Below are 24,684 nucleotides of genomic sequence, written 5' to 3'. Positions count from 1 at the left end.
AATAGAAATACTCAAGTAACACATTCATATTACTTTTAAATACAGCAGTTGAATTTGTGTATTTAGGTCTGAGCTGAAATGGTTGGCTGACAAACTGATTATGCAACTGACTGGAACCAACTGGCAACTATTTTAGTAACCAAATCATTTAAAAAATATTTCTAAAGCAAAAATGTGAAGAAAACTTTGACTGTTCTTAGCTCTGCATGTGTGAGTATTAATATATAAAATGAATATTTGAATAAACTACATTTCACTGTCTGAGCTTTAAAGTGTTATTCAGGTTAAACAATGACTTCAGTATTTTCACTGGAGTTGAAAAGAGCAAGTTGTAAGCACTTCTTCTGTCACTGAGCAGCATCAATGTTCTCAGCAGGACTTGGAGATTAGGAAAGACAATTTTCATGTGCACTGGAAAAGGAAAAGAAAGAAGAGCCACTCCAAGGTTCATGTTTCCAACACATAAAAGGAAATATATTTTAAAAAATTGTTCATACTGAAGAACTTTTATCATTGCAGAGTCATTTACACAAGGGGCAGTTGTACGTCAGTCTGTTGTATTCATATATGTGGTTAATTAGTTGCACACGCTGCCTCCTCTTCACTTGCTTTGCAGACAGTTACACAGTTTCAGAATAAAATTCAGCATTTCATCTCTCATTGATTTTTAAACTTGATTGAGACACTAATACTCTGGGACATCACATTTTTGAAATGGCAAATGAGCAATCAGGTGAATTTCTTCCTTTTTTGCTTATGACAAATCAAAAAGAGAAAAAAAAAATCAAGACTTTTATTAGATTTTCCTTTTTTTTTCCTTCTTTTTTTTTTTGTTTTTTTTGTTTTTTTTACAAACACATCTCACTTACATGGTCAATCTTTCTATAAATCTGTGGTGTAGAAATGTCACCCGAAATGCAAGGGATGTGCATAGGTGTCAAGTCAACGTCCAGCTCCGTCACTATTAGTTTTTTTTTTTTTTTCTTGCCCCCTCTGGCTTCTCTTGGCTGAGTTCAGTCTTCCAAACAACTGGAATGTTTTTTTTTCTTTAAATATATAGATTTTTTTCTTTCTCAAAGGTTTACAGAGGGACACGGGGAACACTGACTGACTGACAGCATGGAAGCTTGCAAATGTCCACATGCATGATAACCTCATTCAAATCTCTAAAACATTTATGGATTTATTTAGAAGAGACAGTACCTGGTCGGTCGAGAGGTGCACGGTGATACTGTAATAGTACCGAGCGCTAACAGCAGGACAGATGAGGGGAAATAATCCGGTGTCACAGCTTAGAAAAGAATAGGAATGAATAAATAATGAGGGCTGCTGACATGATCTACAGATGAGAAGACATTGCAGTGTGCTTGTGTGCTTTTACTTCAGTCTGCGGATAGAGAGAATACCCACTGACAGCGTCTCTTCTACAGGTGGTTTACGACACCCAACAGGACTACGATGTGACGGGAGGGATGTGGAGAGGCGGGATGCGGTACTGTCTCTTTAAAACAAACATCTACAAAAATGTCGCCTCCTAGCTAGTACAGACATGACAATATTCACTTTTTGTTTACTCTGTTTTTATACAACACTATGACTAGGTCGTCTGCAAGGACAAGAGTCCGACAATTGGCCGCTGCAGGCTGTTTGCGCGGCAATCAGGAGGATTTCAGTTGAATGCTGTGGTCGCTTTCACAGTACGCTGAGGGTGTTTTCGATCAAGTGCAGTGTAGAGAGGTTTCCCATTCGTTTGTGTTCATAGTTTTTCACTATTCTTGTTTTGAAGAGAGAGTGATGGGAGTTTGGCTGAGGTGTCGTTGCTGGGAGGGGAGATGGAGTAGTAGAGGTGGAGGAGGAGGTGGTGCAGGTTAGTAGACCCAGGACACGGGGACCCACTGGCTGGTGGTGCACACCAGATCGATGGCCTCTTCAAGGTGTCTGATGGTCTCATCGATCTCGTTGTTGATGATGGTCTGGTCGAAGTAGTGGGCGTAGGTCTTCTGCAGGATCTCCGACTCTTTCTGCAGCCGCTGGAGAGACTCGTCCTGGAGGAGGAGGACGAGGAAAAGAGGGTGTTAGACACTGATGGAGGCAGAGAAGGATGAGAGCCCACAGAGGACTGAAGAAAATCTTCAGAGAGAAAGATCAGTCTTTGAAGTGGAGCTGTATAAGGTACTTATCCACAGTCAGTGTCGTAGCCATAGCAGGAGCACAGAGATGAATGGTGTCAGCAGCAAAGCACATTTCAGCCAACTCAAGAAATCAGGACCTGTGTCAGTGTATTTTCAATATTCAGGATATTTCACTGCTTAACCCAGCTGTCAGAAAGCTCTTTCCTTTGGTGCTACATTTCCACAACTGTAGGACTTCCACATTCCTACACATGATGTGCACATGATGTCCACTGCATTACACGGCAGATCAGCAGTGTTGGTCAGAGTCTCAGTGCTGTAAAGCTTTATTTACTGTATACCTCAGTGTTGATCTATTCCACAGTCTGACATGCATTTTCCCTGAAATGTAACTACAAGTTGTGGTGATGCAGACTGCAACAACTAAGACTGGGCCACTTGGTAGTAATATACCATGTTAATGTGGCACACTGAGCTGCACAAAGATAATGTGTAAAAGCATGTAATAGGTTGCATTTCACTTTCTCATCACACAGATGCAGGAGCCAGTATTTTGTCAGTGTAGCAATATGATGATTTCTCGTTTCCATCGCTCTACCGGTCAGCATATAGACTTAGATGGATCCTTTGTCTTCTCCCTTTCTAAACTGTTCATTTTTGGTAAAAGTAACTGGAGCTTCAACAGATATAACTCCAACAAGACCTGCTCTGTTTTACTAACTATTGTTTGAGGTATAAATGCCACTAAGTAGCATAATGGTGTATAGTTTCCAATTGGCACACCAAACCTACATAAATGCTCACAACAGTGAAGCCTCTCTATAGATTCAACACATGAGTATAACTCAAGCTCAATGCAGTGCATGGTTGTGCTTTTGTGTAGGAATCCACAAGTTCTACAGATAGGAAAATACAAAATAACACGGCCACCTCACAGGTAAAGCGGTATAAATATTCAAAATAGAGCAGACATTTAAAGGGATAACTTTATGTGACTAAAATACGTTTTACTGCTGACCTTATTCACAGCAGTACTGCTTAGAGACCTGGCTAGCTGCCCTCACTGCTTCTCCAAACTGGGGCACCACTATCTACTGTAGGTAATACAACGACTGTGGATAAGTACCTCACTATCTCACTTCAAAGAAATCTAACTATTCCTTGAAGGCCCCTAAACACTGTGTGATTAACTTGCGTTGCATACACTTACATTATATTAAACGCACAGTGTTAAGGGTTTAACTCAGCAAAAGGGGAAGCGCACCACTAGAACCATAGTCCACAGTGCTTTAGTAGCAGAAGGCAGCTGGACTTCTTTGTGGTTCTTATACTTGGTTTATTTCATCCAATTTATCTTATTGGGAGTTGCTGAGTTGAAGTGTCCGAGAAACGTAGGATTTTCTCTAAACAAAACATTGCAGTCCAGTTCTTTGGAGCGCTATGAGTTACCTCGCAATGTGTTCTACATTCCTCCTGATGCACACAAACTGTTAATTTCAGGCCCAGTCCAGTTATAACACTGTAGATACGATGATGTGAGGATGAGGATCCCTGCATTTATTGCTCATCTCCAACAACAACTGTGCCTGGCTATGTGGTTACTAGTTGGACTTCAGCTGCTGCTGTGTTTCAGTCTGTGTTGCTGTGGATGTCCAGCTGTTAGTATTTGAACCTGTGGTGCTTCTAAAACAGATGTGTTTATTTTTTAATTTTATTTAGGAGTGTAGACATAGAGGAGCTTTAATACAGCATTTCACCAGCAAAACTGTCCCTTCACACACATGACTGCAGCATGTCGTCAGAGTTACATCCATTAAAAACAAACGTGTTACAGCCAAAATGGCTGCAGTGATCAGTAAGGGAGCTGGTCAACCAGCTCCTCTTTCTAAATGTAATGTTGCAGACTTGTGCCTGATGGACACAGCTCAGGGTGTGAACTGACTCTGTTGTCACAGCATTGGCTTACAGGCCACATGATACTGTATCATAGTACACCTCATACAGTTGTGGCTACAAGGAGTCAGTGCATCATTTTTATTGCATCCTTTTACTCTGACTGCATGCAGCAGTATTGTGGGTGCAGCCATAGTTTGCTGGTGTTGTTTCACAGCTGCCGTATTCCTGAACCAAACCAGCTGCTGGAGTCTGAACAATAACCATAAATCCAACCACAGATTCACCATCAATACAGGCAGAGCCAGTGCTGTCAGAGATTGGCCTTTTAAAAGGAATAATGAACAATAAATGAGTCAAGCGTCAGATGTTTCTTCTGAATCTGTGGTATCTGCAGAGTGGTTCCCTAAACTGGCAGTGTGTTACGGCTGGACTGGACCAAAACAAAACACTGACTGCTCACAGGGAATGTAAAACATATTAAGAAAAGTAGTACTCAAAAACTCCTTGTCATGACCTTTAAGGGGCTTTGTACACTTCAGACCCATTAACACTTTGGGACAAAAACTGGTTCACCCTGAGAAGAAACTCCCCAAACACATGCTGAGCAACCTTATATATGTGTTATTCCATTTAAAACCACCAGGGGCCTTCTGCTTGACCATGTCCGATTTTTTATCTCAGAAATGATTTGATATCTCAAGCTAAATGTTCACAAATCCCTTTATAAACATCCATATTTCAAGTTATGAAAATTTGAGGCAAATCAAAGACTGTTGAGCAGATACAGTCTTGAAAATGTGATGAATTGAAATGGAATGAGCCACATGCAGTTGAATGCAGCAAGGAGTGCACAGGCCTATGTATGAGAAGACAGATGCCATCCATGTTAAAGTGGAACAGTCATTTCTGAACAGAGGAGGGGTCTACAACACCACTTATCAGGCACTTACAATGCAGTCCTGAGATCTGTCTCCAGGCAGTTTCACCACTATTCACACCTTGTCTCATATAGGTTGGGGGTGATAGTAAAAAACCTGCAACCTTGTAAATGAAGGTGGCACGTCCTCAAGAACCAAAAAAAGTCCATTTCCCACCATTTACTGAGGCACTTCATCATGGGAACCTGACTAACTGAGAATCTATGCAGACGCTAGAACCTTACAGGGAGTTTATGACAAGACATACACATACATAAATTAAAAATAACACTAGAGTGTCTGCTCCGTCTGGTTTTACTTACTGGCAGCGTTCGACACCACCTGGGCATCTGAGGGGAGTGCCAAAGAAACAAATGCATGCAGCGTGCAAAAATAAAATAGTGCAGAGAGGAATGAAACACAAACATAGTACGAAAGCGAACAGAACAAGAGACTGCAGGTTCACATGCTATGATGGCAGACATATAGATGACTTTGTTAGATTTGTTAAAGCGAGACAGCCAAGCATCAATCCTGTTTATCACAACTGGTAATAGTAATAACTTGTCAGAACATAATATGTGCACTTCAAAATGAGTTGCACATGTTATATAGATTGTAGGTGAAACATTGATTAACAGAAGCTGAATGGATTTTTGAAACGTGGAAAAAGAAACATTTACTGTTGTTTGCTTTTTAAATGTTAAAATTCACTGCTCTTCTTTTTCAGATATGTTCGTTGACTGGACAGCAATTTGAATGTCAGACTATGTTGTTTGATTTTAAAGAGACAATCACATATTGAGAGTCCTCAGCCAATTATTCAAATGATTTAACTCACTGATGAACCAAGATCATAATAACTGGTTACATTTGCAAATCTGATGAATCACCTTTTACTACATTTTTACAAGTTATTATTTTGGTTCTTGATTTTTGAAGAATAAGGCTGGTGATGAAAACCCAAAATGTGTTGATTTCTCTAGTTTGCAGTGACACTCAGCTCCAAGGTTATTTATTCATACTAAGGATGTCAATCTTTAAAAGCTGGTTTTTATTATACAGCACAGTTTGATATTTAAAAAAAGGCCAATTTCCTTTAACAGCTGAGCACTGTTGTTTTTTTGGCAATTGTTACTCAAAGAGGAGAACATTTTCAGCAGTCAATAACAATAATTATTATTTAAAAAGTCAGCATGTGTGGCATTGAGTCAAAATAAACTACAGGGTGTGTAGTCATGGTAATGAAGCAACATGTCACCAGTGCCAGGGTATTAAGCTGTGAGAATGCTCTCTGGTGATGTGCACATGGACAACTGCAGACTCCACAAATGTGTAGTTGTTGTCATTATACTGCTTTCTATTTCACTCTGAAGATGCTGTTTAATATATGTACAACAGGTATTAACAGAAGTTATTAATTTTAATTTGAACTTGCCATTTGAAACCATGCATTTAGCAAAAAGGCAAAGATTTCAATGTATGTCTTGCAGTGCATCTAACCCAGGGTTTAAACTGTCAACTCGTGTGAATGTTGATCTTAAGCCTGACTTGAACCCTTTAAAAAATGAAATCAAGAATTCAACTGCAATTATGTATTTCCCCCAAATATTTCCATCATCAGAGGATATACATGAGGTTCTGTGCAGATTTCTCTGAATCCTTTTTGGTCCGTGTGGCCACTACACAACAAGGGCACTAACCATGCACTAGAAAACCACAATGGACCAGGTTGATTTGATTTATAGTGCAAAAACACAAAATATGTAGATAGATGCTGATCTCTTGTATGGAACGTGTCCTCCCTTGTCCATGTGCACATCCACACTAGGGCTATGTCCTAGTAGTAGGTGTTAATAAAGTATCTTTGATAGTTTTTGGACAACAGTGGAGCTCTGTTTCACTGACGAGTAAAAAGATGTCGATGTTGGTCTTTTTATGAGCAATAAAAAATGTGGAGAACATCACCAGCCTTTTCCTTGGCTCAATTGTGGTGTCTAATCAGTCTCAAAACATGTGCACATGGAAACCAAGAGCAGGCAGAGGTGCTCAATGGAGTGCATTTGTGCAGAGCAGAAATGCTCTCTTGCAAGGATCGTTTTCCACTTGCAGTTACTGTTTTGTGAGATTGTATCACGTATACATGGTTGGTTTTTATGTGCACGAGTTTTGAGTCTAGTTAAACAGCAGAATCCATCATTTTTTGGTGTGTGTTTGTGCGTCTAGTGAGTTCTTACCTCATTGATGCCTGGTGTGATAGTTGGTGCAGCAATAAAGACGACGTACGGGGCAAACTCTGCTGTTCGCAGGACCTTCAGGGCCTGATGGAGAACAGGTGTTAGAGGTCAAACTGTCCGTACATACTGCCTGCACACACATTCACACTCTCAGCCACACACACCTGAGGTTCAACATCCAGAATAGAGATGAGTCCCTGTTGGTGGATCTTCCGAATGGTCTCGAGCCGCGTCCCGTACATGGCGTCCTCGTGGCTGCCGTACTCCAGGTACTCGTTGTTGCTGATGTCCTGCATCATCTGGTCGTGGGAAACAAAGTAGTAGTTCTTGCCATTCTCCTCGTCCTTTTTAGGAGGTCTGGTCGTGTCTGTAGGACACAGAATTGAACACAAGAAGTGAGAATTTCCTAAAGCATACAAAGGTACTTTTGTGTTTCCTGCCATGTGTTTGGAAATAAATATATGAAATAAAAACATATTGCGGTGCTGGGAAGTCTTACGTGGGATGGGGTAGGCAAATCTGTCGGGGTGCTTGGTTATGAGTGTGTTCTTGATGTGTCGTCTGCCGACTCCATGAGCGCCTGACAAAGACACACAAATTCAGTCAGTGAGGTCAGTTATGAAGCCAGACTTGCTCATTTCTTGCTGCTACACTTGGCATCACTCACCTAACAAAACTAGTGTTTTTCTCTTGAAAGCAGGCAGCTTCACAACCTCCTCATACGTGACGAGATCTAGTTGGTCAAACACTGAAGGGGAGAGATGAGAAAGACAGAATTAAGCTTAAAAGGATGTGGAAAGGAGGTGTTGGGATAAACAACAGTCAGGGAGCTCTAGAGAGTGTGAAGGGAACAAGGTGTACTAAACACATCTGGTAACTACGTGGTGAAGAGAGGAGGGAGTTCTCAAACCAAAGGAGATTAGAAATCTCCCTGGCAACAGGTCTAATGTGAAAACAGTGAGTGGAAATGACCAAGGTTGGGTTCAGACAGATGATCTGGTACCATGTTGGTATACAGAAAAACAAATGAATGTCTTTTTGAGCCTTTGTTTATTTTTTTGTGTGATTGGCCATTTTGACGCTGTGCAGGAAAGACAGCAGCTTCTCACTTATAGCTGCTGCTATTAATAGATGAAATAGAACTTCATTTATTCCTGAAGGAAATTATTGCCTAACAAAAAGTTACAAGAAGGGAATTAACCAAGAACAGCAAACATAAGGAGTATAAGCTAACAGCAGTGCCTAATTAGTTTAACAGAGCAGTTATATTTACATTTCTGGCAACAACAGCAGAAATCACAGATCTGAACTGAATCTTTCAACTGAAGTTATTTGTAACTTTAGTTCATAGCTAATGGTGAAAGTTAAATTTGATTCAAAAGTTGAATCAAAGACTACTGAACCACAACCCCAGAAATGACAAGAGGTGTATGGAATTATATTTGTGCCACAATCCTGAGCCCGCAATGGGAAATTTTGAGCACAGAAAAAAATCTTGAGAAAATAAAAACTTATTGCAAGCAAACAAAAATCTATTCTGTGCTCAAAACTATCACTGCTGTGTTTGCAGCTATCAACATACATGCACGATCATGCTGTCGTTCACTCCGTTTTGTCATTTGTCATTGGTCTTTCTTGTTTGTGCTCAACACTGACGACCTGTTCAAGCTCAACTCTGCCTGCACATTCGTTTCAGTAATACCAACTACTTATGTGCGGCCGTGGTGCACCATTTTCATGTTGCTGTTCAGGTTCTAATGACATTGTTCAGCTTGACTAGCCTGAGCTACTTAGACAAGGATGAAGAAATTGTCTTTGTTATATATAATACAATAATTAAAAAACAAAAACAAAAACTCATCGAAAACATATTGTAACACAGCATTAATCACACAACTCCAGTTTATTTTGTTGTCACTTTTTACAGCTGAAATAGCCACCTGATTGGATAGGGTTAGCCACCCTGTGCAAGACTGTGATTGGTTGGTTTTGTGGCACATTCGTAGTGCTGTGCCAAGTCGAACGAACGTGCAGGCAGAGTTGAGCTGTAACAGATCATCAGTGTTGAGCGTGAGCAAGAAAGACATCACGAGTGAGCGTGAATGTGTAGTTGAGTGCACAGAATGGAGATCTGTGGGAGCAAAACCGAGTTAAAGGCAGCATGATGGTCCACATATGTTGATAGTTGCAAACACAGCAGTAATAGTTTTGAGCGCAGAATGGATTTTTGTTTGCTTACGATAAGCTTTTATTTGCTCAAGACTTTTTTCTGCGCTCAAAATTTCCCATTGTGTGCTCGCTCAGGATTGTGGCACAAATATTATTCCATAGAGGAGAGCTTAGATTACCTGTGAAGTGATGCTGACTAAACTGACTGTTTGCTTTAAAATAATTGTGTTCATTTGTTCAATTCATTCGTCTAATGAGAAAACAGCTGGTCAGAAAGTTTCACGGGCTGATATAATGGGGCAAAGGAGCTATCTAGGACTATCAAATTCTACTGTTACCTAACATCCTCGCTTAATCGCCAAAGTACCAAATATTTCTGTGATTTCCTCCAAGTCTAGCTTGACTGCAGTTGCTTTGACACTGCTGCTGATCAACTCTTGCCTTTTATCCCAATAGCCCCTGTTTTCATATAATTGTCAAGTGGCCTCTGACTAGATGGACAGAACCCGACCCCTAAATACCTCAAAGAAGAAGAACAGAACTTTTGGCTATTTATATGAAAAAAATGGAGCGAAGTGTTTAGAAAATGGTTTTCATTGGGAAAGCTGTACTTTAAAGGTGAAGACAACAAAAAAGTGAAACAATTGAATGGATAATGAGAGCTTAAACCTTTGTCAAAAAGGTTTTGATCGTTTCTATCACCCATGTAGACATTACATCTTCTAACATGACACTTCAAAATGCACATTAAAATACTTTATGGAAACACAGCAACTGATGTTTATATCTTTATGGTATGTGAAACAGAAAATTGCACCCTATTCATTTTGACATTTCCATTTCTTCTAAATAAATCACAAAGGTGAATTTTGAATCTGTTTCCTTAAAAAGAAACTGCATGCAGCTGTGTGGGTTGTTAGCTTACAGAGCAGAACACGCAGTTTGACTGTACTGTGATTTCTTGTATAAAACAGTACTTAAAGTTAATGTTAGGTAGGGCTTTCTGGAGTCCAAACATTTCTCTGTGACAAAACACAGAGCAGAATAATTGAGGGAAATTTCAGAACGTTGGTGCCGCAGAGTATCACATGTGAAAGCAGAACTGTTCACTGTACAATGTGTTCTCAGCCTCTGAAACATGAGCCTCCATGCAGCCACCATCTCAGGACGCTGACAGGCGAAATACAAAACCCACAAGTCACTGGGTTCTCCTGTGTAGAAGGCGGCTGCTGCTCAGACTAACAGGCAATTACAGTTACAATATATTCAACTGGACATGTTAATACTAACTGCTGTTTATATTAGTGCATGTTAATGAACACATTGGACCAAACATGGATTGGAAAATAAGATATGATGAACATCACAGCACACAGTCTCTGAGACTCACAAACTAAGCTACAAGGTTTCAGTTTTGTCTGAACTTTCTGTTGTTTGGGACAATAGCAACAGAAACAAAAGTGAAACTGGCAGTGACAGCTGATACACAGTTAAAATAGAAGAAGAAGAGAGAAAAGAGGAGTTGGTTGCTGTCACTGGTTGTTACTTACATGCAGAGAGGCCGTTCAGTAGGAGAAAGCGAGAGAGATGAACAGGAGGGGTCATAACATGGTTCGGTTACAACAGCAGAAATACACAATGTTACACACAAACAGCAAGATACAACAGCTGGGCAGCTGTGCAGTACTACACAGTGCCGACAGTGGAGATGGAAATAGACAAAATGCTGTTGTTGTTGCTGTTAGAAGGCATATTCACAGTGGCTGGTGATATGTCACAGTGTGAGACGTGGTATGTGGAGGCTGCTGATGGTAATTAACACGACAAAACTGGAGGCCGACAGAACAGTTAAAGTTGAAGACTTTCAGGGCATAAAAGTCATCACTTCTTGGGAATGTAACACTGTTTTCCAGGAAAAAAAGATTGATTTGTGTAAGGGATGCTTAATCAGCAGATAATAAAACATTTTACTGATTCTAACTGTACAGTTTGATATTATAGATTATTAGATTATGTCTTCTTCTTTTACCTGTTTGAACACATTCAAATTTTGACCTGCAATAATTACTAAGGCCTGATTTGATTTGACAATTTTCAATGATTCCAATATGATTTCTCAACTTCTGGAACTGAACAATGCTTATGTATGTCTGGTTTAATATTGTTAAAGCACCTGCATGGTTTCTGTTTACCAATTTTCTTCTTTGTTCAGAGTGAACCAATAATACTTTGCCACAGAGCTACTCTTCCATTTTATCATAAATCAGAGCTGTAACTATAACTACAAGTTTTGTTACAAGTTACAGTTTTGTTTTGTGTTTAACGTTTCACAGGTGCACTCTAGAAGCATAAATTCTACGTCTATGCAGATACTTTTTCTTTAACTCTAATTAGAATTCCTGGGAAGTAACAAGAAACTAAATGTGTCAAACATGAACTATGTGTGTTCTAATTGATTCAGCGATTGCATTTATTATTTCAGTTTAAATACGACATGCTTAAATACAGTTGATTCCGGTGTTGATGCATTCACGACTGTTCTGTGTTACATGCTGTAGAGTATTCAAACAATGCAGATTCAAAGGAAAGGTTCACAGTGCTTCTGGCTTAACACAGTGGTCATGTGCCCAAACTGACACTTAAATAGGTTTTGGTTGTTTGTAATCATTCCTTCTGTTCACACTGCTCATTAAAACCCTTTAGAGTAGCTTCAGATCAACTTCAGAATACATTTTTGCACAACTTAAATACTTCTTCTTCATCTCTCCTAGTGTCCAGTTAGAATAGGAGGAATCATATCAGCATAAGAAAAAACTGCCTCAAAGGTCTTACAGACACCAACCTGAAAAACTGTGAACGCGTCCTTTAAATGGACACCGACAGATGTGTCAGCTGGGTGTTGAGGCTCATGGGTTTGACAGATATGAAGTGGATATTCAGATACACACACACACACACACACACTCAAACATACTGTATACACACACACAGACACACAACCTTTAGCCTACTCTGTCACATCAGCAGCGCAGCATATCTCATCTTTCTCATCCCATAATCCTCTGAGATGAACTGCACGCACAAATGTGACATACAACAAAGCACTAAGTAACAGTACACACCCAGTACTCCTCTTTCACTTCACTCTTAGATCAGTTTATAGAAAACCAGGAAATGGTTTATAAATCAGAACAAGCTCACAGCTGCAATATGACTGTGAATCTCTGCTGCTAATTTGGAATAAAGTCTAACGTATAGATTTACTTTGGCTCCTGCGTAAACTCTGCTGCCAAGTTCACAAACATGTGATGAGACACCTGCTGCACAAACTGTACAGGAGGTGTGACGCTCAAGAGTTCATGAGTACAGATACCCGAGACCTTGTTTCATCTCCATCCTGCTTTACTGTAAACTCCAGAGATCACAGGATCACAGTAATCTGTTTGTTGTTTCATGAAACATAATCCAAGATATAGAAAAGAAGTTTCTTGTCTGTGACTATTTAGTTTTCACTCCTGAAAAATCTCGATCTGGAAAGCACAAAATACCCTTTTGCTTGAATTGTGACGTTAATTATTTGTTTGATTAGCTGAGTGACAAAAATGATAATGATATATGAATAGTAAATTACATGATTAATATACTAAACTGTTAATCTTTAAAACAGCATTATAATTAGTAACTTCTGTGAAAAATGCAAATATTTCAAATGCTCTTTAAACTGGATATTTGTGGCTTTTCCACTGTTGGTTGGAAACATTTTAACATTTTAAGTGAGGAAGAACTACTCTAGATTTTGCCAGATATCCAGGGTACGAATATTTTCCAGCTTGCACATAATTTTCCTACCTCATTACAGACAAAATCAGGTTTATCCTGTAGTGGAAATAACATATTACTAGCACCACTGGCAGGTGCAGACATAAAAAACAATGCTTTTCAAATGTAGACATTCACTGGGTAAAACAAAAAAATAGCTTTCATGTACATGTCATATTTAATTGTACGTAACATTTTCAAACTACACTGTGAACTTTTGGCCTGACAGGCATCATCTGCCTGTTAACGTCCATTAAGGGCTGGTAAGGTTATTTCATTTTTAACCCTTATTAGCCAATATCAGTGATCTTCTATAATTTTAGGGGCTCTGAGAACTTGTGAGGCTTTGTGCTGTCTGTTGACATTCAACGAACAATTAACTAATTTATCACAAATATAAACCCCCATTAGTTGCAGACCTACTCAAAACTCAGCTGTTGGTGGATCACAAGTAACTACTGGTTCATAATAACGCTTTATGTGGGTCTTTTATTGCCTCTCTCACACCTAAGTAAGCAGTTATCAAGTGTTCACATGCATTCAGTTCTGCAAAATCGACAAAAGGCTGTTATTCTCTGCAAATCAGCAGTTTAAAAAAACAATACAAAATGATAATGCACCGTAAAATAGTTTCTACAGACTAAAAATGCAAAGAGTAAAGCTACAGCTTGTCATAACTCTCCAGCTTTACCTAATAAACCTGACAGAAAACCTGCCTCTGTCTCAGCACTGACCTTTACCCCCGCCGCTGCCTCCTCTGTGAACTCTACAGTCACAACTCTGCTCACAATCACACGTGAGGATTTTCTGCCCCCCAGCTCAGCCTGGTCACACAGCCAGACACATGGTTGTGATACTCGAGCCGAGAATCTACTGTATGTGCTTCATCAGTGTCCAGACGCAACTAAACATATCCGCTGCTGATGCTTCTCCTGCACATCTTTAGTCAACGCTGCGCGTTTACAGATGAGACAACTGATCAGATACTTTGCCAAAAAAGCACACAGGCACATCCACTACAGCAACTTAAAACTATGCCTGAAAATGCAGAGATCTGCTGGATCAAACCTGGCATCTGTATCCATGAGCTGCCTACATTTCCCTAAATCGCCTCTCAGCTCGGATAAGATTTCTGCTACACTGGCAGCTTTTCCTGTCACTCCTGGCTGCGATAAATGCCACAAGATCCGGTTACATACAAGTTCCACCTACACAAACACATGGTCTGACACGCACACTCACACTTGAGTAAATATTACGTAAAACACATGCACGTGCAGCAGGGAGTGATGAGACGAAGCAACACTGAGATGTCTGCAGCTTGTTTTGTGTGCACATTAGGGCTGCAGCTATCAACTATTTTAATAATCGAGTATTCTATCGATTATTCGGGCAATTAATCAAGTAATCAGATTCAAACAAAAAATAACTTCATTAAATTACTTAAGTTTAATTTAAAAGCAATACATGACAGAGAAAACGCTCACTGTTTTCATCTCTGACTGTCTCTGTTTCCATTTTGCATTCTGCGTTTGGTTGCGCGTTGCGGCATCAAACGTGGAAGTCAGTGCGCTGTGCAACAGAAATAACCGTCCAGGCGGTACATGGGCGGACAAGTGTATGCATTGTATAGTATAGTATAGTATAGTATAGTATAGTATAGTATAGTATGTAAGGGATTAAATGAAGCCACAAGGCAGAGAATTTTGCCTCGAGGTATTCTAGTAATCAAATTACTCGAGGAATCGTTTCAGCCCTAATGCACATGCTGGGAATGCAGATGTAAATGAGTGTGAATTTTGTTACCTGCGTTGTGCTTTGCCAAATACTTGTCTTTGTACTGCTTCTTCTTCTTGCCAAACCAGGTGCAGCTGGCCTGCTGCTCCTGCTTGGTCTTCTCCATGGCTATGCACGCCACTCGCCTACAACACAAACACACAAACAGTGTTGGATTTTAGTTGTGGAGAAAAAGAATCTGTAACATCAGCCATGCTTCCACTGCAGGAACTCTCTCCAGGGATTAAGAATCTTCTGATTAAACTTAAATTTTAAATCATTCTAGACAACTTATATTTGTGTTTTTTCCCCCCTCCTATAGTTTCAACTGCATTTACATGGTTTATAGTTGATTTCACAATATAAGACTTTTAAAAATATATATATTATTGTAATACTTTCTACTTATGGAAGAATCTGCATTACCATTGTTTTTCTACTCATAGTGCAAAATGTTATTTTCCCTATTTGAAGGAATGTGTGCAAAATCAAAATGTTCTACATATAGAAGAATCTGTACAGTGTCAACAGTATTTTTTCTTTTCTTTTTCTGCCCTGGTATTGTTTACCCCTTTATGAATGAAACACTGCACTTCTCTCCACTATGGGATTAATTAATGCTCATCTTATCTTTATATTATTAATCATAAAAAGGTCAGAATAAAGATTATTGACAGATTAACTGACAGTGAAACTAATTAGGGATTTCCTGATCAAGTTTTTGCACCTTATCCGGTTGTTCAATTTTAGATTTAAAATCGGCCAATGACTCATATCACTTTCTTAGATACGATGCACTTTATGTAGTGTTGATAACATTATAAACTTATTGGATTGCAGTTTCACATAGATTTCGGTACACTGTCTAACTTGCAATATATATATTTGTTAGCTAGTTTCTGTAGACCTTCATGAATACATTTATTCGCAACAGAAATGTTACTAATACGATTTTTTGCAAGTTAGTGAGCAGGAGTGTGTCTGAAATTCTTCAACATTTTTTATTTAATTTTTAACTTCACTCTTACTGTTTGATACTTTTGCAGCCAGAGGAGGTGGGAAATTCCCTGTTGGTATGCAGAGAGCATTGTGGGGGCTTAGCTAACAAAAGGACACCATGACAAAGTCTATTATGCTGCTTTATGACCTCTGGCCAGCACACATGTTAAATCAAGCTGGAATCAACTGTGATAGCATTTCTATATCCCAGTGGCATACAAAAGAGCCAAGAACATCACATTATGCTTTGAAACATTGATTGACACAATTTTCTGACATTTTCTAAACCAAACAACGAATCAAGTGATTGAAAAAATAAAATAATAAATCAACAATGAAGAAAAAGACCAGGGACTGGTGGAAACATGGCTTGTGTCTTGAGCTATCATCCATCTTTATGTTTGTGTCTCACCACTCCTGCAGCTCAGGTGATGGGATGAGGCCTGCTGTGCCATTTTTAGTGTTCTCCAGTTTGCCCTGCCACCAGTTGTGGTCATCCTTGGATATGATCTGGATGATGTCGCCCACACGGAAGCGAATGCCGGCCTCCTTGCAGGGGATGAGCTCGTCTTTGGAGGGGTCGTACTCAAACTGGGCCCTCACGTAGATCTGTGGTTAAAATCGCAGACATTATAAATGTGAGCTGACTGAGCGATGAGGGGTTTGGACAGGCAGTGCTGAGTCAAAAAGTGGATGATGTGAGTGTTGGCAGAGGCGCAGAGAAATGGAAAGAAAGATAAATGTGGCTTGATGGTGTTCATAACATGACAGCGAGGTCTGAAGTAATGAGCAGTGGATTCTCAAGGGGCGTGAGGGGGTTTACTGTTGCCACGTTGGAAACTAGTTTCCAAGGAAGGGCGTTTTGCAGCAAGATAAACCCAGACACTGCAAGGCTATTAATGAGCCTCTCAACACTCTGGCAATTACGGCACAGGCATTGTTTACGGGTCCATTAGATCAAAACAACAGTCATTATCCTGCTTTAAAACATTTTAACCACACAGCTGCTTGTTGCACTCTGTGTTAAAAACAGCTGGAACAAGTGTTCGGGACAAATGTGTACAGGGAGTTACTTGCTTTCTACTATTTTTTTTTAATTTATGGAGAAAGTGGGGGAAAAGGCTGTCTCTTACCTTAACAGACATTTTGTCCTTGATTGGAGGTCTGGATACAATCTAGGATTTGAAAGCATCACACACATCATGCAGCAAAATGGCTATGCAATGTCTAAACAGTAGGGGCCGAGGCTGGTGGAGGGGAGGGCGGTCAGGAGGGGGCATGGTGGTGAGACAGGACAAGGGTGAGGCACAGCTCCTCGTACGGAGGGACAGAAAGTCAGCTTTCCCTCGTAACACTTGTCAACATGTAAACTATGAGACGATTCAGTGGCACTGAGTAGCTCGACAGCACTGAGGCTCTACTGCCCCCTGCTGGTGCATTTACAAGATCAAAGATGCTTTCAGTTCATCTCTCAGCAGAGTTATTCCATCTCAAATCATCAAAGGCCTTCTGCTCCATCATCTCTGATTTGCTAGAAACATTACTATAAAGTACAGATATTAAAAATGCTATCTATGAAATTTTAGATTATTCTGTACTTTCCTAGATGTTTTCTTTCTTTCTTTTCTTAAAAACATTTTGAAACTCCATAACTCTATTCTACCTAGATTATACTATTTACCAATACTTTTATTTCTGTTGAAAAGCTTGTCTTACCTGCTTAATGAGTCATGAAAGAACAAAATTATTATTATCATTATTATTATTTTGTCATTTCAGTAATCAAGTATTTCATGTGAAGAAGCATTCTACATGTGGAGTTTTGTATTATTGAGACATGCAGCTACATGTGGTTCAGAAAATATCAGTAGTTCACTTTTACATTATCATGAACGCTACAACATTTTTTCATATTTCAGTGCGCCTATAATCAAAGATGTTTGATCTACTTGTCCAATATTTCTGCAATATTGTCATGCTGAGACAAAGCAGTAAAAACTCATTCATTCAAGTCATTCAAACCTTCATATTTCAATGTGTGAAAAAACCTGAAAGTGGATCGACGGGTGATAAAAAAAAAAAAAAAAACTAACAAAAAAAACTTTATCTTGAAAAGTATTTATATACAGATTTGACATACTGTAAATCTTTATAAATATCCATACTTTATGCAATAAAGCCTATAAAATCAGAGATCAAGCAGAAATTGTTCTAAAATTGTGATGATTTAAGATGGAAGGACCCAGCAGTGAAGGGTAAGACAGCATGATTTTGGATGGATGGATGGATGTTGGATTATCTCAGAGGAAATAAATCAATGGGAGGTGAACACGCACAGCGACACTGACGGCTGTGATGAAATGGCTGTTAAGGGAGATTGTTAATGCTGACACAACGTTTTAGTTTGCTTTTTGTAGATGCTGCTTTTCTCACAGCTGTTTAACCATCATATCTTTACTGCAGTACATGTGTATGTGACCGTGGTGGCTCTGCAGGGTTCAACAATGCCTGTGCCATTGTTACCAAACATACAGTTAAACAGAAGGTAGTGAAGTGCTGTTAGTGGTCAAGAAGAAAAAAACAAGTCGAGGTCTTCCCAGGTTTTCTTGGGGTCTGGCTGGATAAACATCTAACTAAACTGGGTCAAAGTTGTATTTTGTTCTGTGACTTGTAGAAAATTGTGTCTGTATGTTTAAAACTGGGGTTTTGCAATGAAGCTGAAAAATGTACTATAATAAAATGTTGTAATTTCTGCCAATATTAAAAATCATGGTCAATTTTTACAAATCTGTTTTTATTAAAGAATTTGAATTTAGCCACTTTAGTCTATACACACTGATTCATTTTAATGCTGACACAGCAATGAAAGGGGTCTGGTTTCAGATGGCAAATACAGATCTGTGGAGACCTCTACATGAGTTTTTAAACATGAGTGACCACTACAGTGTGGTATTTGTGTCCAGAATGTGGATGTGTTTTGTTCGTGGAGGGGAGGTGTGGTTGTTAGAGAGTACAGATGAAGGATCACCAAGAAGTGTGTGTTGTAGGTGACACAGTTAGTCTGGATTTCTGGCTTCCTTCTTAAAATGGAAATACACAAACTGATAAATTTGACTGTTTTCCTCTTGGACTCAAATGGAAGCATTATGTTCTCCAAATCAATAAAATCTAATTTAGCTGAACACCCTCAAAACAAAGCTTAATTTGAATCCAGATGCATTGCATCTGCTGGAGCAGCAGACACAGTGCATTTGGTCTGATAAAAGCTGAGCAGCTGCAGCCTGTTCTGCTGGAAATTACAGAATTAAACGTAATGCTTTTTGGATTGGGATCAGAAATGTTCCTTACTGTGAAGAAATCTCACCAGAGACCAGAACAACAGTAAACTGATCCTATTAACAAGTTGTGTCTGTATCCAAAGCCTGATGTAGCTTTTGCACCGTGGAGCTGGGCTGGGTGACATGTTTCTTAAAATACTATCCCTGTGGTTTATTTGGAAACAGAATAATAACATCGATCACTGTAATGCTCTCTGGAGAGTCGTTTCTGTAAAGTGTTAAAGGCTGAAAGTGATTTATTTTATTTTATTGGTTATTTTTGCTGGGACACGATTAAAAGTAATTGCAGCAGAGAAAGCCGGCAGCTAATTTACATCTATTCTCCCTGGACAGGTAGACGAAACACAACCACAGAACTACGCTACACAAAACAACAAGTCTATCATAATAAATATAGAAAGTGCAATAAATACAAGGCTATCATTGGTGGTGACACTTGAGCTTGAGGCTCGCTGTAATCTCTGCAAAGCTTCCTCAGTCTCTAATATTAGTAGCTATGGAATTCCACCATCCCACTGCTTTAACTATGAAACCCGATTTAGAGAATGCTGTCTATCTGAACTGCACTCACCCCTTGTAGATGCTATAATTTTACCAGAACAGACACAGTCCTGATATTCTCTAAGATTAGAGGCTGCAAGATTATGAGTAAAGGAAAACTGAATGGAGAAAATGATATTTTTTCATTAATACGTTTATATAGCGTATCCACACCTGCCTGTGACTCAGCAGTAAAGACAGACGGAAAATTGGTCACATCATGAGTGATGGCCAGTCAAACAAAACAACTGGACTTAATCCTCTGAACCCTTGTTTGATTTGACCCTGTTATATTTTCCGTCACTGTGGGTTCATTTTTCCCTGCAATATAAAATCATGCACCTCTATGGAAACAACACAACGGCTAGAAGTAGAGTATTTGGCTATCGTTAATCTTTAAGGGTAAAGAATTTAGAAATGTATTTTGTGCAGGATGACACAGTTATAATACCATAAATATTAACAAAAAAATAAAATCAAATATCCGTGATTATTCATTTACAAAAAAAGTGACATTTCTATACTATATATATATATTTTTTGCCACTACTCTTGTGCACTATGGCAAAGTAATGCCTCAAATCCTAAAAAAAAAAAGAAAAGAACTAAAGTTGAATGTGTTTATTTACACACTACTAAAATTGAAAAAACTTAAAATTAACAACATTTTTCCAAGTGCCCACAGGTTTTACCAATACTGGGAAAAAATGGTGGCTCTACATACTATTGGTATTGCAATATTTTTTCTACCTTTGCAAAGTTTTTCTCTGTAACCCTGCACATCAGCTCTAGAAAGATGTTTCACCAGGCTAAATGTATTTCCTGACAACTTGCTCCTTTCTATACTGTTTTTAAGCCATGCTGCATTTATTTATTTACTGCTTAAGTATGTTTTACTTTCCTTTCAGTCTTCCTCATTTGTTTTCACACTTCCAACCTCTCTACTCTGTGTAAACACTGCCTGCAGTGTAGCTAAAAAATAAGAAATTTTCTTATGTGACCGTTCGTGCAGAATTGTTTGTTTTTAACTAAATTAGTTTCATGCAAATGGTGTATTATTTGCCAATTTTTTAAATGAAGCATTCAGAATAAAGTGATTTCTATTACATATCACAATTTTAAGCTTAGATTTGGTTGTTTTTCACAATGGAATCAAAAGTGACGCATGATGCGTTCAAGGATCGTCAGGTAGTTAAAAATTTAATGATTCTTTCTGTTTTTACAGTTTGTAGCTCTAGGAAGTGATGTCACGTTGGTGATTTTTAAAATGACTTTTAACTGCATTTAAATTAAACTAATGAGTATTGTGAAGCAGAAAACAGGTTTGGAGGAAAAATAGACACACACTTTAGTGTAAAGGGGAGGGATGCAAGCAGTGTACAAGGAGCTAGTGAGCACAGGTGAGTGACTTAGTTACCTGTCGACCTTTAGGCTGGATGGTGGATGGCAGGTCCTGTGGAGGTAAACCATTGACAGAAAATCATGGTTAAGCAAGATACAAACGTTAAAATATAACACAAAGAACACAAAACTTTTGCATGCACATTTCTTAGCGGTCTAACTATTGCTGGTGAGAGAAAAAAAAAGACAAAAGAGGAGAGAAGAAAGTGGAAATCTCATCTGTTAAAGCACATCTGGCTGTGGAGCAACCAAGCAAGCACAGAGCAAGCGAAGCAGCTGCAGCATCAGTGCGACCACAGTGTCAGTCGGAAGCCTTAGCAGGAAATAAAGAAGCTGCAAAACCTGATGAGGTTTAGTGTGATGCAGAGTGGGAGCGTTTAGCGTGTCTCCCTGCAGCATCGTGACCACTTGAGGCCTAGTGTTGTGTCAGCAGCACAGTATGCAGCAGCTTTAAGAGGCACACCAATTTGTTAACTGAGATATCGGACACAGGGGCCTTTGGCTCAAACAGATGAACAGGGAGGATGATCAACCTGCGGTGACCCGCCTACTTCTAATCCTACTGACACCATCACAACGCAAAATGAAACAGACACAACTCAGGATGAGTGTCCATCTGCATGGACTGACACATGTAAAAATACCAAGACACATCGGTGTGACACATGAGACGCACCGGAAGGCCAAGAGGAGACAGAAAATGTTATGGGTCTGTTGTTGGGGGGTTTCTGAGGGTCCTTACCAAGATAGAACTGTTAATGCTGGAGTGGCCATTAGCAGGGGACTGCCTGGAGGTGGTGGGGGACTCTTTCTGAAATAAGACATACAAGTCAGCAGCGCACAACCAGCATGCGCACACACACACACGCACACACACACACACACACACACACGCATACACACACAGACACACACACACTCCTGTAAGCAATGGAGGGGGTGTGTGTGCAGAACACATTAGAGACCAACCACAGCGCTGACGTAATGAAATGAGTCAACAAGACATGGGAGACGGCCTCGCCAGCAGCCTGCACGTCCTCACCTCACCACAGGGGGGCGCTATGCTAACACGATCTGAGCAGCTGAAACTATGAGGTCATCACTAACAGACTGCCAAAGACACAACTAAAGGGGTCTGCTGGAGTGTGCTGGACGACCAAAGGAGCTGGAATCAGAGGTAAATAAACACTACATGGTTGTAAAGGAACTGCAATGATAACTATGGAAATAAGGAGGACATGCAGCAAAGGAGAACTGAAGTATGAAGTTTTTGCAGAGATAAATGAGTAAAAACAGCTTTAAAATAAACTACTAACTTTTAAGTGTATAAAGTGATTATTCAAAATCCTTCAAATTATGGAAAACAGAAGTTTGTGAACTATGCAGTTATATTGGTCGTCCTTTGTGAGCTGAATCGAAGCAGAGTTGTGGTTTGCATGTTTTCTTTTCAACATAAAGGAGCCTAAATAGAGACGACTGCACCAACCACATCATACCAAGTTTAGACTCTGCACTGTGTTTTTTCAATCCATCCTAAAATAATCTAATTACATGTAAGGTTTTCATGGTCAGGTACCAGACTGTATGAGTCAATTCCCTTCTGTCCTTAAAGGCCTTTTAGATCTGCAGGCTTCTTCTAGCTGCTCCACAGTCCACTCAGTAGAGTCCAGTCACTGTTATTCACATTCAGGTGAAAAATGAGCCCACAGTGAATAAAAAAACATATAGCAATTGCCTGGGATTCAGAGGGTTACATTATTAAAGATAAGAACCTTAAGGCATATATATACACACTGAATACAAATTCACCGGACCAAATAAATAATAATAATAAATTACAGTCGTGACTCGATAATCTGACACTAAATGTAAAACCTTCATTTATATCAGATAGCAAGGCTGTCGGATTGTCAAGACGGAGGTTGAGATACAAGGAGGGCTTGATGCTTGAAGGGTCATTTGTTGTTAATATTCATTGTTTATAGTTGTTATAATAACTAGTGTATTGTTAGAACACTACGCATCACTGGATTTCACGCCTAACTGACCAGTGCGCTTGTGCACGGGCCCGCCGGTTGACATCAAAGGTAAGTAAATCTGTCGGACTGTTAAGTCAGATAATATGCCGTTATCCTTATTTGTGACATAAACTGTCATGTCGGAGTCGGAATCCAAGGCTGTCGATATGTTAAGGTTATTTTCTATGGATTTCGTTCGTTTTTCCTAAAAACCTGTCAGATAGCAAGGTTTTCGGATTGTCAAGGGGGTTGAATGTCAAGTCACGACGGTATATATTAAAATAAGGTTATATACAGGGGTTTGCAAAACACCATGAAGAAACAAAGGTTAGAGTCAAGGACCTTCACACTTTCAATAAATAAATTAATACCATTTATAATTTTAGTCTACGATTAACTTCCATGCATATAATTGCACTTAATACTGTTTATTTACCCTTTATTTGATTTTACATCTTTTGGTTGCAAAACCAACAGATCTGTAGGTTATGAGGCTCTGCTTGTTTTTGTTTTGCTTGACTTACGACCAAACTTTGCCAACACGTGTACTTTAGTGTTTGGCTTCCGCAACTAATTGCACAACATTAATGTTAAATATGCTCATTGAAATACGGTCATTCTAGAAGTTCAGCAAATAAAGAAATATACGAAATATANTTCTACATATAGAAGAATCTGTACAGTGTCAACAGTATTTTTTCTTTTCTTTTTCTGCCCTGGTATTGTTTACCCCTTTATGGATGAAACACTGCACTTTTCTCCACTATGGGATTAATTAATGCTCATCTTATCTTTATATTATTAATCATAAAAAGGTCAGAATAAAGATAATTGACAGATTAACTGACAGTGAAACTAATTAGGGATTTCCTGATCAAGTTTTTGCACCTTATCCGGTTGTTCAATTTTAGATTTAAAATCTGCAGATGACTCATATCACTTTCTTAGATACGATGCACTTTATGTAGTGTTGATAACATTATAAACTTATTGGATTGCAGATTCACATAGATTTTGGTACACTGTCTAACTTGCAATATATATATTTGTTAGCTAGTTTCTGTAGACCTTCATGAATACATTTATTCGCAACAGAAATGTTACTAATACGATTTTTTGCAAGTTAGTGAGCAGGAGTGTGTCTGAAATTCTTCAACATTTTTTATTTAATTTTTAACTTCACTCTTACTGTTTGATACTTTTGCAGCCAGAGGAGGTGGGAAATTCCCTGTTGGTATGCAGAGAGCATTGTGGGGGCTCAGCTAACAAAAGGACACCAAGACAAAGTCTATTATGCTGCTTTATGACCTCTGGCCAGCACACATGTTAAATCAAGCTGGAATCAACTGGCATAGCATTTCTATATCCCAGTGGCTTACAAAAGAGCCAAGAACATCACATTATGCTTTGAAACACTGATTGACACAATTTTCTGACATTTT

The 24,684-nt window shown here is 39.1% G+C and overlaps 1 protein-coding gene across 1 annotated transcript in view; it reads right to left on the bottom strand.

The window, feature by feature from the left end:
- Window positions 1-446: 446 nt before the first annotated feature.
- caska (calcium/calmodulin-dependent serine protein kinase a) overlaps window positions 447-24,684 on the bottom strand; it is a 188,338-nt gene continuing 164,100 nt past the window's right edge. The window contains exons 23-28 of the mRNA XM_008279958.1: window positions 14,977-15,092; window positions 7,850-7,930; window positions 7,682-7,762; window positions 7,347-7,549; window positions 7,183-7,266; window positions 447-2,045 (exon numbers count right to left, since the gene is read on the bottom strand). Of these exons, the coding sequence (XP_008278180.1) occupies window positions 1,869-2,045; window positions 7,183-7,266; window positions 7,347-7,549; window positions 7,682-7,762; window positions 7,850-7,930; window positions 14,977-15,092 (742 nt within the window). The 3' untranslated portion in view covers window positions 447-1,868. The remainder of the gene's footprint in view (window positions 2,046-7,182; window positions 7,267-7,346; window positions 7,550-7,681; window positions 7,763-7,849; window positions 7,931-14,976; window positions 15,093-24,684) is intronic.

The sequence above is a fragment of the Stegastes partitus genome, unplaced genomic scaffold (genome assembly GCF_000690725.1).
Source record: "Stegastes partitus isolate 25-593 unplaced genomic scaffold, Stegastes_partitus-1.0.2 Scaffold177, whole genome shotgun sequence".
Lineage (NCBI taxonomy): Eukaryota > Metazoa > Chordata > Actinopteri > Pomacentridae > Stegastes > Stegastes partitus.
Note: the sequence above shows the minus strand (reverse complement) of the source record. Positions and strands in the feature narration are given on the sequence as shown.